Below are 15,981 nucleotides of genomic sequence, written 5' to 3' on the forward strand. Positions count from 1 at the left end.
CTAGCAATAGAGAACCAATACTTCTTTAACATGGCAAAAACATCTCAGCCTAAGAGCCAACATCCGGCTTACGATGAGGCATTCACAATGAACACGTTCAGCTGCAGAGCTTACCCAGTGAACCAGGGCTGCTCACCTCAGGAGAGAGCAGCATCACCGGCCCCAGAAATCACTGGCAATGCCCCAGGAAGAGGCAGGAAGCCAGGATCCCTAAATCTCATATTCAAGAATATCTGAATATGAGGCAGGAAGCGGTGGCTCATGCCTGTGATCCCAGAACTTTGGGAGGCCAAGGCGGGTAGATCACCTGAGGGCAGGTGTTTGAGACCAGCCTGACCAACATGGTGAAACCCTGTCTCTACTAAAAATACAAAATTAGCCAGGTATGGTGGCGCATGCCTGTAATGACAGCTACTCAGGAGGCTGAGGCAAGAGAATTGCTTGAACCCAGGAGGCGGAGGTTGAGGGGAGCCGAGAATGTGCCATTACACTCCAGCCTGAGTAACAAAAGTGAAACTCCATCTCAAAAAAAAAAAAAAAAAAAAGAATGTTGCAATGCAATTTTACCTGTGGATCCCGCCAAATGCAATAAGGAAGAAAAACAGAAAGAAAAAAAACACACAAAGAGAATGTTGAAATGTGTCCATACATTTACAGAGTGTACTTTCTTCAGTGTGGCTTTTCTCTTCAGTAACTCTCTCCTGAAAGGAGCGCCCACAAGCCCAGTCCCTTTTTCCTTTCCTATGTACTCACGGCACATCTGGTTAGGGAGGCACGGAGGACCTTCATGCAATGTATGCTCATACCTCTGTGAAGGTTAGAAACAACACCCAGAGGAGCCCACTGGCACATGAATAATATAAAGAAGGTACCAGAGGACATGCTCTGCTTTGAGGAACTGGTATCTCTCCTCCCAGCAGCTGTGACCAGAGGCTTCAAGCCCAGGAAAAAGTGTTGACCAGGCCAAGGCACATAAAGGGAGCCCAAGGAAGGCCAAAGTGCCCATGGGACCATCACCAGCAGAGGAGTGAAACATGCAGACTGAAGCCTTGCAACAGATGAGAACACAAAGAACCCCTCCAAGGCTCCAGGTTGTCCCTGGTCTGAAGATAATGCTGAGGGGCCCCACAACGGGAAATGGGAAGGAGGCAGCACAGGCACAGCCTCAGGAATGTAAGCTGGCCAAGCACAAAGCAAAGGGTAGCAGAGCCGAGTGCCCCCAGGAAGGAGATGGTCGAGCCTGGCCACGGACACAGGATGCTGAATTACCTGTTGAGCAGTCCATGTGTGCCAGAGTCGGCTCATTGGTAGCTTTCATTTTCTTAGCAGTGTGCTCTGAGGTAGTGGGTAGAATCAGAGGGCTTGTGGCAGAAAAATAGGAGGCATTTATACCAAGATTACTGTCTGGGACACGTTCAGTCTGCTCTATCTTCCTTTTCCGACAGGGCAGAACAATGGAGGAAGGGGTCACTGCCAATGCCGTCTGTGCTCTCCCAAGCAGGTGGCAGCCGGGGATGGAGTGCTGGAGTAGAAAATGGTCAATCCGGGCCTTCAGGGAGGGGTGAGGCAGGGGCTGAGAGTGTGGAGTAAAAGCTACCCCTGTGAAAGGGTCACTGGGCACTCGGCCCCATGTGGCTTCGCTGCGGTTACACTTCTCCAGCGTGCTCTGGTCGATGACCTTGCCTGAGGGCAACAGCATAGGACAAGGCATGATCTCCAGGGTGATGGGATCCAGGAACTCCTCAGGCACATCCTGAATGCTCTCAGCCAGCTTCTGCAGGCTGGAGGGGGCCTGCTGGCTCTCACACTGGTCCCCTGGGTCACAGTCACTTTCCATGGGCAAGGCTGGGGCCTGCAGAGCCACATCCTGAGGGAGGCTCTCCGAGGCGACCAGCAGGATGCTGTCTATCACCTCTTGGGAGCAGGTCTTGGCTGGCTGACCCCATACTTCCAACCGCTTGATACAAGGGACACCACCACCTGTCATATGGGTGATACAGATCCTCAGATGGGCCACGTGGCTAAGGGAAACAGCCCCTTTATTCCAGAGCTCCTGGGCCACAACAACAGGGGAGGGGAGTGTGGCTTCCATCGGGCCAAAAGGGGGCCTGGCCTTGAAGCCCCTATGGCTAAACACCACTTGGCTCTGGTTTTTCAGTAAGACTTTGCCTACCAAGGTGAACGTCTCCTTATCTGGGACAGATGGCTCGGCTGGGCCTGGGGTCCGACACTGGGGCGTACTCCAAGACACTCTGCTAGATGAGGCAGATGTGTACATTTCCAGGCCAGTGATGTTCTGACCTCCCCCAGCTGTGAGGTCTATGTTGATCCTACAGATTTCCACGTTAAAGGGAAATGAAACTGTCACACAGACTGGTGGCTTAATGAAATACTCCGTCCTGAAACCATGACTTCTCTTCGTGAGATCTTCAGAGATGAGATTTTCTACTTCATAACCATCAGCTGATATCTAGATTTAATAAAAAACATGAGACACAGTGATCCAAATGAAGACAACTTGTCACTTGTAAGAAAACTCTTAAGCCTGAGGTTCCTCATTTTAAAATTTCCTCTATTAAAATGAATTGTCCCAGATTTTTTTTCAGGCACCCAATATCAGATCAAAAAGGCCAAGGGCAACCATGTCCCAAGTATTCCCCAACCTTAAAAATATGAGCAACTGAGCTGGGTATGGTGGCACAGACCTGTAGTCCCAGCCACTTGGGAGGCTGAGGCAGGAGGATCCCATTAGCCCAGGAATTAGAAAGGCCTGGGCAACATAGCAAGACCCTATATCCCCACGCCCCCCCAAAAAAAACAAGCAACAAAATCCTGCCCAATCCAACCAAAACTCTCTTCAAAACAATATCTGGGGAGAGAATGGCGGGAGAGAGAAAGTATTTCTACCTTTGCTATGACTTTGACAAGACTTAAGATTGATCATCAAAGAATAAAGAGTACAATTATTAAAATAAGTACTAAGACTTTTTTTTTTTTTGAGACCGAGTCTCACTCCGTCACCAGGCTGGAGTGTAGTGACGCGACCTCAGCTCACTGCAACCTCCGCCTGCCAGATTCAAGCAATTGTCCTGCCTCAGCCTCCTGAGTAGCTGGGACTACAGGCGTGCGCCACCATGCCCAGCTAATTTTTTTGCATATTTTGGTAGAGACAGGGTTTCAACATGTTGGCCGGGATGGTCTTGATCTCTTGACCTCGTGATTCGCCCGCCTCAGCCTCCCAAAGTGCTGGGATTACAGGCGTGAGCCACCACACCTGGCCAATATTCTTTATAAAAAAACAAAAAAAGAGTACAGTGGAGAACCCTGCACAAAATGCGTCACAGCTCGCCTCATCATGGTGCTGTGTGTGATTCTAGAGGTGAGCCTGCCCCATGCTTACCTAAAACCATCTGATGGAATCTAAAGTCACGAGGGCAGAAGTGCAGTAAGCCTGAATCAAATCCACACACACAAGGCAGGAAATGATGAAACACATGACAAAGATATCATATATTTATGTGCATATATTTGTTTTGTTTACCTTGTTGCAGTGAATTCTTGGTCTGAACTGTGGAAGGCAAAGATTTATTACCATCTTTGTGGCCGAGAGGAAAGCTTCCAAGCATCAGAAGCAGCCTTAAATAAGAAATAAAACTAAGTATTAGAAAATTTTAAATTCAATTCTAAACTTTCAGAAGTTCATTCCTAAGAGACTCAAACAGGATAGCAACAAAAACTTTAACACATACACTGTCACAGTCTATACTCACTTTCCTTATATCCTATACTGACCTTGGGGAAAAAATCAGTCACTAAAAAATTAGAGAAGACTTCTATGGCAGGCTCAACAGGTTGGCAAAGACTGCCAGTTCTCTGGCCAACAGCTGTCCCAAAGACCCAACGGAGGCAAGGCCCATTAGCTGTGCCAGGGGCCCACATAGAAAGGGAGTAGCAAAAGTAGCTGAGCTCAGAGAAAGGACAGAGTGCTCAGAATGGAAAGGGTTACAAAAAATAATTACAGTGGTGGTAAGCATCTTTGTCATTTAACACTTATCAATGCAATTATGTTTTCTTATTAAAATGAAAACAATGAGTCAAAAACATCATTATTGAGAAATAGAAAATTTATTAGAGGCCAGGTGTGGTGGCTCACATCTGTAATCCCAACACTTTGGGAGGCTAAGGCAGGAGAATCGCTTGGAAACTCTGTAGAGAAGCAGGGGAGCCACTGGAAAACACCCCTGCCAGTGGCAGATTTCTCCAGTGGATCTCAACTCCTTGGTGAGGCCAGTCAGCCATTTATGCCTTTCCCCCTGACAGTCACGGACATGAAAAATCACATTAGCCCAACAGGGATAGGGCCACCCTCTGAGTCCCTTTTGTCGTCATAATCAGTAGGGGCCACTGGCAGGGGCCAGGCGTACAGGGCATCCTGCAACATTTCAGTGGAGAGTTGCTGCACAAGTGAAGATCTGTCATGGGACTTGCAAATGTCTATTATCTCAGCCCCTAACTCAGTTTTACATATAAACACAAAGTATATTTAAACATGGTTTTCATATATGCTAAATTTTCTAGGATGAAAACTTTCATGTAGGCCACAGGAAGGTCATATTTTGTTTTGTTCAGACCTTGACTAAGAGATGGCCACCATTTCTGAAAATCACATCACTGAGAGCAAAGCTCTCCACCTTGGTCAGTCTGCATTTGTAGCAGTGTGCATTCCACATGCTCCTGCATGACGGTAAAAGCTTCTGAACACATCTTTATGTGTTCTAGTATGGTCACACCCAAACATTTACACATGAGAACAAATTTTATTATCGTACCTAAAAATTTTTCCTTTACAGTACTGTTAGGGCAGTGTGTGTGTGTGTGTACCTATACATATTGTTTTTTATAAATAATGTACATAAGTAGGTTTTACTATTTGGCTTTAAGCTCATCATGATAGAAAAAACATGAATCTCATGGCGTGGAGAGCCCCTGACCTAAAGCCTCCTGTTCTTTGTGAGCCTGTGTTGAAACTCCTAGTGCTTTCCACTTTGAGGCACACACACCATTGCTTTGCCAGAGAATTTCAGAATCTGGCCTGGACAAAACTTCCTACAATTCCTTTTCTCAAAGATTATATTAACAATGTCTCCAGGCTTCTGACACCTTTCTTGTTCTCCACAATAAGTAAAAATGAATGAAGTATCTGATGCATTGCATCTGCAAATATCCTCGGAATCCCTTAGTTACCTCTTTTTGGCCAGGATACCGGAACTCATTTAGAGCAGCATTTCCCCCAGTTTCCCTGCCCACCTGGTGCAGCAACTTCCTGTTGGTTTTAAATGTAAAATTAAGCCATTCACTTTAATTGAATATAGAACCATTAAAATAAATACATAGCTAAACCAAGGAAATAAAACATTCCTCCTCTGAAAAGCAAGCCTAGGATGCCAAAGGAAAGCACAATACGCTACTGACACAGATGATGCATAGGCAGATCTGCACTGGCCCCAGGCAAATGGCTGAGGCTAGGGGGATCCGGGGTCGAGGGGGTTTTCTTTTCACTGCCCCAGGCAGTTCCCTCCTCCCCTCTTGGCCCTGACAGAGAGCCAAGAAAAAACAAAACCAGGCAGAGTGGCTCTCACACCTATAATCTGAACACGTTGGGAGGCTAAGGTGAGAGGATCACTTGAGCCCAGGAGTTCGAGGTCAGCCCAGGGAACACAGTAAGACACCATCTTTATGAAAAATAAATAAATAAATGAATTAGGTGTGGTGGCAGACACCTCTAGTCCTAGCCACCTGGGAGGTGGAGGCAAGAGGATCACTTGAGGCCAGGAGTGCAAGGTTACATATAGTGAGCTATGAGTGTGCTACTGTACTCCAGCCTAGGTGACAGAGTGAGACCCTGTCTCAAAAAATAAAATAGAGTCCTTCTAGACTTAAATGAGGCTATTATGCTCTATGATATAGAAATGCAGAACCTTGACTGCCCTTTCCAACAGGCATTACACCAGATCTGGAATTAAGGAAAACCTTGGTCTGCCCTTAGCTACTTCTTCCCACCTCTGTGTGTAAAAGTCAGCCTTCTGTTCAAGCATCTCAGCTCATGAGGCTTCTCCACCTGCCTCAGGGGCTGCCAACTGCCCCAGTCAACTACAAAAGCATATGGACCTAACCCTGACCAGAAACAGACTACCTGCTCTCCACAGCACTCATCAAAATATAAGTTGAGTGAACATTTACAGATAAGTGTTCAGTCCAACATCATGACATTCTCCTTGGTGCTGGCCTAAGTGGCTTCTCCTGACTCTTGCCTGGCATTCCTTGTGGCTGCTGCAAATCTTATCCCACATCACTATCTGACAGATTTCTTAGCAGTTTTGATCCTCATCAGTTGCAAAAATAAATGTAACACATTGATAAAAATTCAGTGGCCAACTTGTGAAGATTCACAGGACACCAGGGTAGCAGGACACATCAGGTGAGAACCATAATTTTAATCTCTAAAACATACCACTCCACTGAGCTGACCCTCAGACCAGTGCACGGGCCTATCCTCATGCTCATCCCAGCCACAACCATCACCATCCTCACCAACCCCTGCAAATACTCTTCACCAAGCTGCTCACTGGCATTGTGTGGTCCTTTAGCAAGGAACTTCAATAAGAAACAGCTCTATAAAGTCAGTTACTGTTTTGTTTGGTGGACAAAATGATCACTGTCTATTCTATGTGGTATCCTCTCTTTGAGACCTGTAGAAAATTTTCAATTTGGTCTCAGCACTACAAGAGTTGTTTTTCCTAAGCAACTTAATATTTTGTGGTATGAATATGGATCATACTCCTTCTTGACTCAGGCTGCTGGAAAGCTCCGAATAAAATCTGTGGCCCATCCCTGACATTTCTCCCTGCCTGAATTATTTATTGTTATATAATAGAGTATAATATGAAAGCTAGCTTAAAATAATTTTGGAACAATGTAGAGTATAAATAGGTTGGGCAAAGGGGCTCACACCTGTGATCCTAGTACTCTGGGAGACCAAGGCAGGAGGATTGCTTGAGGCCACAAGTTTGAGACCAATCTGGGCAACAAAGTGAGATGCTGTCTCTACAAAAAATTTAAAAAATATTAGCTGGGCATGGTGGCATGTGCCCATAGTTCCAGCTATTCAGGAGTTTGGCTTGAGCCCAGGAGTTTGAGGCTACTTTTGCGAGACATTTAGGTTGTTTACACCTATTTTTTTTTTTGAGACGGAGTTTCGCTCTTGTTACCCAGGCTGGAGTGCAATGGCGCGATCTCGGCTCACCGCAACCTCTGCCTGTTGGGTTCAGGCAATTCTCCTGCCTCAGCCTCCCGAGTAGCTGGGATTACAGGCACGCGCCACCGTGCCCAGCTAATTTTTGTATTTTTAGTAGAGACGGGGTTTTACCATGTTGACCAGGATGGTCTCGATCTCTTGACCTCGTGATCCACCCGCCTCGGCCTCCCAAAATGCTGGGATTACAGGCTTGAGCCACCGTGCCCGGCCTATTATTATTTTTTTTTGAGGTGGAGTTTCACTCTTGTTACCCAGGCTGGAGTGCAATGGCGCGATTGGTGGCTCACATCTATAATCCCAGCACTGTGGGAGGCTGAGGTGGGCAAAGCACTTAAAGTCAGGAGTTCAAGGTCAGCCTGGTCAACATGATAAAACCCCATCTCTATTAAAAACCCAAAATTAGCCTAGCGAGGTGGTGAGCATGTGTAATTCCAGCAACTGGAGAGGCTGAGGCAGGAGAATTGCTTGAACCGGGGAGGCAGAGGTTGCAGTGAGCCAAGATTAAGCCACTGCACTCCAGCATGGGCAACAGAGTGAGAAACTGTCTCCAAAAAAAAGGCCAAGCATGGTGGCTCACATCTGCAATCCCAGCACTTTGGAGCACTTAGGGAGGCCAAGGCATGAGGATCACTTGAAGCCAGGAGTTCAAGGCCAGTTTGGCCAAAATGGTAAAACCCCCTCTCTACTAAAAATACAAAAATTAGCCAGGCATGGTGGTGCATGTCTGTAATGTCGCCTACTCGGGAGTCTGAGGCAGGACAGTCACTTGAGCCCAGGAGGCAAAGGCTGCAGTGAGCCAAGATCATGCCACTACACTCCAGCCTGGGCAACAGAGGGAGATCCTGACTCAAAACAAAACAAAACAAACACAAAGAATTATATAGCACAAAGAATGAACCTTAAACTATAAACTTAATAATTTATCAGTACTGGCTCATCAATTGTAAGAAATGTACCACACTAACGTAAGATGTTAATAGCATGAATAATGCTCAATCTGTATGTAAATCTAAAAATGTTCTAAATTGTAAGGTGTATTCATAATAACAGTAACAAAGAAATGGCTAGGTGAGGCTGGACACGGTTGCTTATGCCTGTAATCCCAGCACTTTGGGAGACCGAGATAGGCAGATCACTTGAGGTCAAGAGTTCAAGACCAGCCTAGTTAACATGGTGAAATCCCATCTCTACTAAAAATACAAAAAATTAGCCAGGTGTGGTGGTAGGTGCCTTTAATCCCAGCTACTCAGAAGGCTGAGGCTGAAGAATGGCTGGAACTGTGGCTGCAGAGGTTGCAGTGAGCCAAGATGGTGTCTCTGCATTCCAGCCTGGGTGACAGAGCAAGCACTGTCTCAAAAACAAAACAAACAAACAAACAAAATGGCTGGGTGGGCTGGTGTATACCCATAAATTCCGAGCACTTTGGGAGGCCAAGGCAGGAGGATTGTCAGAAGTTTATGACCAGCCTAGGCAACATAGTAATACCTGGTCTCTACAAAAAATAAATAAAAAAAAATTAAATTAAATTAAAATAATAATAATAAAGAATGACTTTTTTTTTTGAGACAGAGTTTCGCTGTCATTACCCAGACTGGAGTGCAATGGCATGATCTCGGCTCACCGCAACATCCGCCTCCTGGGTTCAAGCAATTCTCCTGCCTCAGCCTCCTGAGTAGCTGGGACTACAGGTGCTCACCACCATGCCCAGCTAATTTTGTATTTTTAGTAGAGACGGGGTTTCATCTTGTTGACCAGGATGGTCTCGATCTCTTGACCTCATGATCCACCCGCCTCGGCCTCCCAAAGTGCTGGGATTATAGGCGTGAGCCACCGCACCTGGCATAAAGAATGATTGGGGTAAAAAGTGATTGAAAACAACTCAGGACTGGAGATCAAACTGAAATATGCAAATTGAAACAAACGAGCATGTCACAGGAGAATGCCACATTATTTTTAAAGAATATCTTACAAATGATATCTGTTTCTGTGGGAAATAGTGATATCCAATAAGACTCTGGTTGTTATCAAGGTCTTTTTTTTTTTTAGATGGAGTCTTGCTTTGTCATTCAGGCTCTAGAATGCAGTGTTACAATCTTGGTTCACTGCAACCTCCACTTCCCAGGTTCAAGCAATTCTTCTGCCTCAGCCTCCCGAGTAGCTGAGACTATAGGTATGCACCACCACATCCGGCTAATTTTTAGTAGACATGGGGTTTCACTGCACTGGCCAGGCTGCTCTCGAATTCCTGACTTCATGATCCGCCAGCCTCAGCCTCCTAAAGTGCTGGGATTACAGGCATGACCCACCGAGCCCAGCCACTATCAAAGTCTTTAACAGGTATAATCTCATCATCTATCTTGTTCCAGTACTCTGGACTTTTAAGGTCAGATGCCTCCTCCCTTAACACTTAATACAGAAAAGAAATAATGGCTCAACATATGAAAATGCAAACAGCCTAGTCCAGACAGACTCTCTCCCCAGTTCTGCTGAGGAAATGGCTGTATAACTTGAACTCACTGCAAACACTGTCCAGTAAATACTTAAAAAGCATAGCCACTTTCTCCAGATGTAGCATCTAAGTACAAGAAAGAGAAGGCATGAGCATAAATTAATCTGAAACCTCAGATCATGGTTAATGTGCCCTGCTTTCAGAGAAGTAGCTTGGAGACAGATAATAATGGCATTATAAGATGGCTTTATACAGGTTTATAAGAAAAAAATAGGGCCGGGCACTGTGGCTCAAGCCTGTAATCCCAGCACTTTGGGAGGCCGAGGCGGGTGGATCACAAGGTCAAGAGATTGAGACCATCCTGGTCAACATGGTGAAACCCCATCTCTACTAAAAATACAAAAAACTAGCTGGGCATGGTGGCGCGTGCCTGTAATCCCAGCTACTCAGGAGGCTGAGGCAGGAGAATTGCCTGAACCCAAGATGCAGAGGTTGCGGTGAGCCGAGATCGCGCCATTGCACTCCAGCCTGGGTAACAAGAGCGAAATTCTGTCTCAAAAAAAAAGAAAAAAATAAGCTGGGCACGGTGGCTCACGCCTGTAATCCCAGCACTTTGGGAGGCCGAGGCGGGTGAATCACGAGGTCAAGAGATCGAGACCATCCTGGTCAACATGGTGAAACCCTGTCTCTACTAAAAATACAAAAAATTAGCTGGGCATGGTGGCGCGTGCCTGTAATCCCAGCTACTCAGGAGGCTGAGGCAGGAGAATTGCCTGAACCCAGGGGGCGGAGGTTGCGGTGAGCCGAGATGGCGCCATTACACTCCAGCCTGGGTAACAAGAGCGAAACTCTGTCTCAAAAAACAAAAAAAGAAAAAAAATAATATAAAACAGTAGACACTCTTGTACCTACCACCCAGATTTAGCAAATGTTAACATTTTGCTATGTTTGCTTCTGATTTCAGTGTTAAAAGCAATATTCAAGAGATAAAAACAAAATCCAGCACCCATCTTATTTCCTCTCCCTTTTGCCAAGGGGTAAGTTCTTTTTTCCTTTTTTTTTTGGAGGGTGGGGGTGGAAACAGGCTCCCACTTCCATGCCCAGGCTGGAGTGCAGTGGTGCAATCTTGGCTCGCTGCAACCTCGACCTCTAGGGCTCCGGTGATCAGTGATTCTCCTACGTCAGCCCCCCGAGTATCTGGGATTATAGGCATAGATGACCACATCTGGCTAATTTTTTTTTTGGTAGAGATGGAGTTTTACCATGTTGCCCAGGCTGTTCTGAAACTCCTGGGCTCACGCAATTCACCCACCTTGGCCTCCCAAAGGACTGAACTTACAGGCATGAGCCATTGGGCCCCAATGAAGTAAGCTCTATCTAATGATGTTTGTCATTCAAATCAGTATAGGTATGCATATATATATATATATATATACATATGACATATAGTTATATATTTTAATATACCTTAATAATAATATGTGTATCATCTGACAACTTGCATTTCCATTAAGCATTACATTAAGGTTTCACATATTGAAATGTTTACATCCAGTGTATTCATTTTAACTTCCTCATACTCAAGTATATGACTAAAGCAGTTTCTCCATTGTCCTATTACTTATATTGTTTATAATTTCTTACTATGAAAAAAATGCTGCAAGAAATATTCTCTACAAATCTTCTTGTGGGAAAAAAAAGAAATGAATGGTGTTCTCTGTGAGTCTTGAGACAATAAAGACTTGTTTGGTTTTTTTTTTGAGATGGAGTCTTGCTCTGTCACCCGGGCTGGAGTGAAACGCCGTGATCTCAGCTCACTGCAACCTCCACCTCCCAGGTTTAAGTGATTCTCCTGCCTCAGACTTCTGAGAAGCTGGGATTACAGGCGCTTGCCACTGCGCCTGGCTAATTTTTGTATTTTTAGTAGAGACAGAGTTTTGCCATGTTGGCCAGGCTGGTTTCCAACTCCTGACCTCAGGTGATCTGCTTGCCTCAGCCTCCCAAAGTGCTGGGATTATAGGTATAAGCCACCGTGCCTGGCCAATAAAGACTTCTTTTAAATAGCGATTATATAATAGAACATATGATTGAACCTGGGAGGTGGAGGTTGCAGTGAGCCAAGATGGCACCACTGTACTCCAGCCTGGGCGACAGAGCGAGGCCCTGTCTCCAAAAAAAAAAGCCAGGCATGGTGGCTCAAACCTGTAATCCCAGTACTCTGGGAGGCCAAGGCAGGTGAGTCACTTGAGGTCAGGAGTTCAAGACCAGCCTGGTCAACATGGTGAAACCCCGTCTCTACTAAAAATACAAAAGTTAGCCGGGCATGGTGGCAGGCACCTGTAATGCCAACTACTTGGGAGGCTGAGGCAGGAGAATTGCTTGAACCCAGGAGGCGGAGGTTGCAGTTAGCAGACACTGTGCCACTGCATTCTAGCTTAGGCAACAAGAGCGAAACTCTGTCTAAAATAATATTAATAATTATATATATATGTAATACAATTTAAAGGTTTGTAACAGAGCTTTCTACAGATGACATTCAGAGTGGGGAAAGATGGCCTAGATCAATGTTTTTCAATTTGTGGTTTTTGAAATCAAGTAATGTGTTAAAGAAGTAACTATTGGATAACATTGAAAGGAAAAAAAAATAAAGAGAAAAAGAAATAACTATAATCCCAGCACTTTGGGAGGCCGAGGCGGGTGGATCATGAGGTCAAGAGATCAAGACCATCCTGGTCAACAAGGTGAAACCCCGTCTCTACTAAAAATACAAAAATTAGCTGGGCATGGTGGTGCGCGCCTGTAGTCCCAGCTACTTAGGAGGCTGAGGCAGGAGAATTGCTTGAACCCAGGAGGCGGATGTTGTGGTGAGCCAAGATTGTGCCATTTTACTCCAGTGCTGGGTAACAACAGCAAAACTCCATCTCAAAAAAAAAAAAAAAGAAATAACTAGAAGAGAATACAAAATATGAAGGTGCAAATAGTATGAATACTCCATGAAATTGCTTCAGTTTTGTACAAACATATTTAACAAATCCATGTATTTCATCTAACATAAAATGTATTTCTTACAATGACTTGAGAAAAAAAATTTTTTTTGAAAAACATTGGTCAAAAGTTTTGGCCAAAACATTGGTCTACTCAGGGCAGAATTCACAGGAGTACCATGTGAACTCAGGATGACTAGGACACATGCCTGATCTCATGGACAACTCTGAAGCAAGACAGATGCTACATACTAACGCTACCACAGACTACAGACTATAGGAGCCAAGAGGTGAGAACATGAACAAAAGGGAAGGAGCCCTGGAGAAAGGGAACAGTAAGTATCAAGGCATAGAGGAGGGAAGTGTGAGGCAGGTCCAGGAAATGCTGAATATGCCATTTAGCTAGAGAGGTGGAGTGGAAGCCAGCACTAGGAAGGCAAATGGAGCCAGATGAGGAAGGCCTTGAATGATGTCATGCCAAGAAGTTGAGATTACTTCACTTAGTGGCTGAGGTAGAGTTTCTCCAAATTGCAGGTTGAGAATTAAGAACTTAAATTACTGAGCCATAACTAGTTTTAAAAATTAAGTAGAACAATAAAAAAAAAAGAAAAAAAAACCCCCCCCAAAAAAGAAAAAAATTTAAGTAGAACAGAAAATGTCAGCATGCACCACATATAAGGGTGAGCACTGTTTTATGAAGGTTTTGTTTCAGTTACATATATATTTGAACACACAGACACACGCATTTATTCATTCAGGTGCTGTAAAAGTTATTTCTTACTAAAAGTTGTAGTTTTTTTAAAAAGTCTGAAAGCTACTGATCAGAAGTAAGTCATAGAAGGCTTACAACCAGAGAGAGAAATGACACTAATGAAAAGTCTGCCATTAACCTCCTAGATGGCAACAGCAGTTCTGAACCACTTAGAGGCAATTCACCCTTCAAGAGGTTTCCCTTTCCTCTGACTGATGTGTTCCCCACTATCTCCTCTGTACTATGAGGGGCTCCTTGTAAATGCCTTCCTGAAGATATCAAAGATGAGTGCCAAGGTACTAACTACTTGGGAATAAACTGGTAGTCGCAGTTTTTCCTTTGGCATTATCTTCCTTTAGTTTTTCTCTTTTTAATCCTTTTTTTCCTCTTTTTTGAGGAAGAGGCATTCTTTAAAAGGAGAAAAATGAACTATGCATAATGTATTACTGAGCATCTCATAAGGATTTCAAAGCTACTTTCTAAGAAATTGTTTATTTTATTATTATTATTTGTTTTTTTTTTTGAGGCACAGTCTCTCCATTGCCCAGGCTGGAGTGCAGTGGTGCAATCTAAAAAAAAAAAAAAATCTAATTAATCTTTTAAAGATAATTGTGGACTCATGTAGTTGTAAGAAACAATACAGAGAGATCGAGAGATCCCACATATGCTTTACTCAGTTTCCCCCAATAGTAACATCCTTTTTGGTTTTTTTCTGAAACGAAGATTCATTCTTGTCACCCAGGCTGGAGTGCAGTGGTGCGATCTTGGCTCACTGCAACCTCCACCACCTGGCTATCAGGGTTTCTCCCGTCTCAGCCTCCCAAGTAGCTGGGATTACAGGTGCCTGCCACCACGCCTGGCTAATTTTTGTATTTTTATTAGAGATGGGGTTTCACCATATTGCCCAGTCTGGTCTTGAACTCCTGACCTCAGGTGATCCACCCACCTCAGCCTCCCAAAGTGTTGGGATTACAGGCATGAGCCACTGCACCTGGCTGTAACATCTTGCATAGCTATACAACTTCATAATCAGCCTACTGATACTGATCATTACCCACTGATTTTCAGATTTTACCAGGCCTGCATGCATTCGTGTGTGCCTAATTAGTTCGATGCAATTTTACTCTATGTGCAAAGTTGTGTTATCACAACTGTAGTCAAGATACAGAATACTTTTATCACAAGAATTTCATGTGTTATCCTTTAAAAAGTCTTTTATTGCCGGGCGTGGGGCTCACACCTGTAATCCCAGCACTTTGCGGGGACAAGACGCCTGTAATCCCAACACTTTGGGAGGCTGAATCACGAAGTCAAGAGATCAAGACCATCCTGGCTAACATGGTGAAAACCTGTCTCTACTAAAAATACAACAAATTAGCCGTGCATGGTGGCAGACGCCTGTAATCCCAGTCTGAGACAGGAGAATTGCTTGAACCCAGCAGGCAGAGGTTGCAGTGAGCCAAGATCGTGCCACTGCATCCAGCCTGGGCAACAGAGCAAGACTCCATCTCAAAAAAATAATAAAATAAAATAAATAAAATAATTTTATCTTATAAATCCAAATACCATACTTCCACAGAAGTCTTGAAATTTTTCATTCAGATCTAAGCCTTGACTGAAGACTCCAGTTAAGCTCACTGCCCACATTATAAGAAACAAACCTGAATGATATGTTTAGTCTTGGTATTCATGTCACATAAATAATGTAACTATGCAGGAAAATGCAAAATTATATATAGGCTGGGTGTGGTGGCTCACGCCTGTAATGCCAGGACTTTGGGAGGCCAAGGTGGCGCATCACTTGAGGTCAGGAGTTCGAGACTAGCCTGGCCAACACGGTAAAACCCAGTCTCTACTAAAAACACAAAAATTAGCTGAGTGTGATGTTGGGTGCCTGTTATCCCAACTACTTCAGAGGCTGAGGCATGAGAATCACCTGAACTCAAGAGGTGGATGTTACAGTGAGCCAAGATCGCACTCAGGCCTGCACTCTAGCCTGGGTGACAAAGCGAGACTCCATCTCAAAAAAAAAAAAAAAAGTACGTAGAAACAAAAAGAACACAAAACTTATAGAAGTATTATAATCATACACTGGGCGTAGTGGCTCATGCCTGTAATCCCAGAAGTTTGGGAGGCCAAAGTGGGCTGACCACTTGAGGTTAAGAGTTTGAGATAAACATGGCCAACATGGTGAAACCCCATCTCTACTAAAAATACAAAAATTAGCCAGGCATGGTGGCACATGCCTGTAGTCCCAGCTACTCAGGAGGGTGAGGTGACAGAATCACTTGAACCTGGGAGGCAGAGGTTGCAGTGAGCTGGGATCACACCACTGCACTCCAGCCTGGGCTACAGAGCGAGACACTGTCTTTAAAAAAAAAAACAAAAGTATTATGATCACACATTTGTTAAAAAAATCAACATCTAGGAATATACATACATAAATCATTTGAGAGGTAATGGTGGACAAGCAGGAATTTAA

At 44.5% G+C, this 15,981-nt stretch overlaps 1 protein-coding gene across 14 annotated transcripts in view; it reads right to left on the reverse strand.

The window, feature by feature from the left end:
• UBOX5 (U-box domain containing 5) overlaps nucleotides 1–15,981 on the reverse strand; it is a 54,075-nt gene that overhangs the window by 17,320 nt on the left and 20,774 nt on the right. For 12 of the 14 annotated variants that reach the window (XR_013535085.1, XR_013535087.1, XR_013535088.1 and 9 more), the window contains exons 2-3: nucleotides 3,542–3,636; nucleotides 1,270–2,470 (exon numbers count right to left, since the gene is read on the reverse strand). Coding sequence is in view for 10 of the 14 variants with exons in the window: in XM_078371267.1 (XP_078227393.1) it covers nucleotides 1,270–2,470; nucleotides 3,542–3,595 (1,255 nt within the window). In the remaining 4 variants the exon portion in view is untranslated. Of the gene's footprint in view, nucleotides 1–1,269; nucleotides 2,471–3,541; nucleotides 3,637–5,244; nucleotides 5,324–15,981 lie in introns of all 14 variants that reach the window. The other 2 variants (XM_078371262.1, XM_078371266.1) reach the window with 1 other exon arrangement.

Source organism: Callithrix jacchus, chromosome 5 (assembly GCF_049354715.1).
Source record: "Callithrix jacchus isolate 240 chromosome 5, calJac240_pri, whole genome shotgun sequence".
Classification (NCBI taxonomy): domain Eukaryota; kingdom Metazoa; phylum Chordata; class Mammalia; order Primates; family Cebidae; genus Callithrix; species Callithrix jacchus.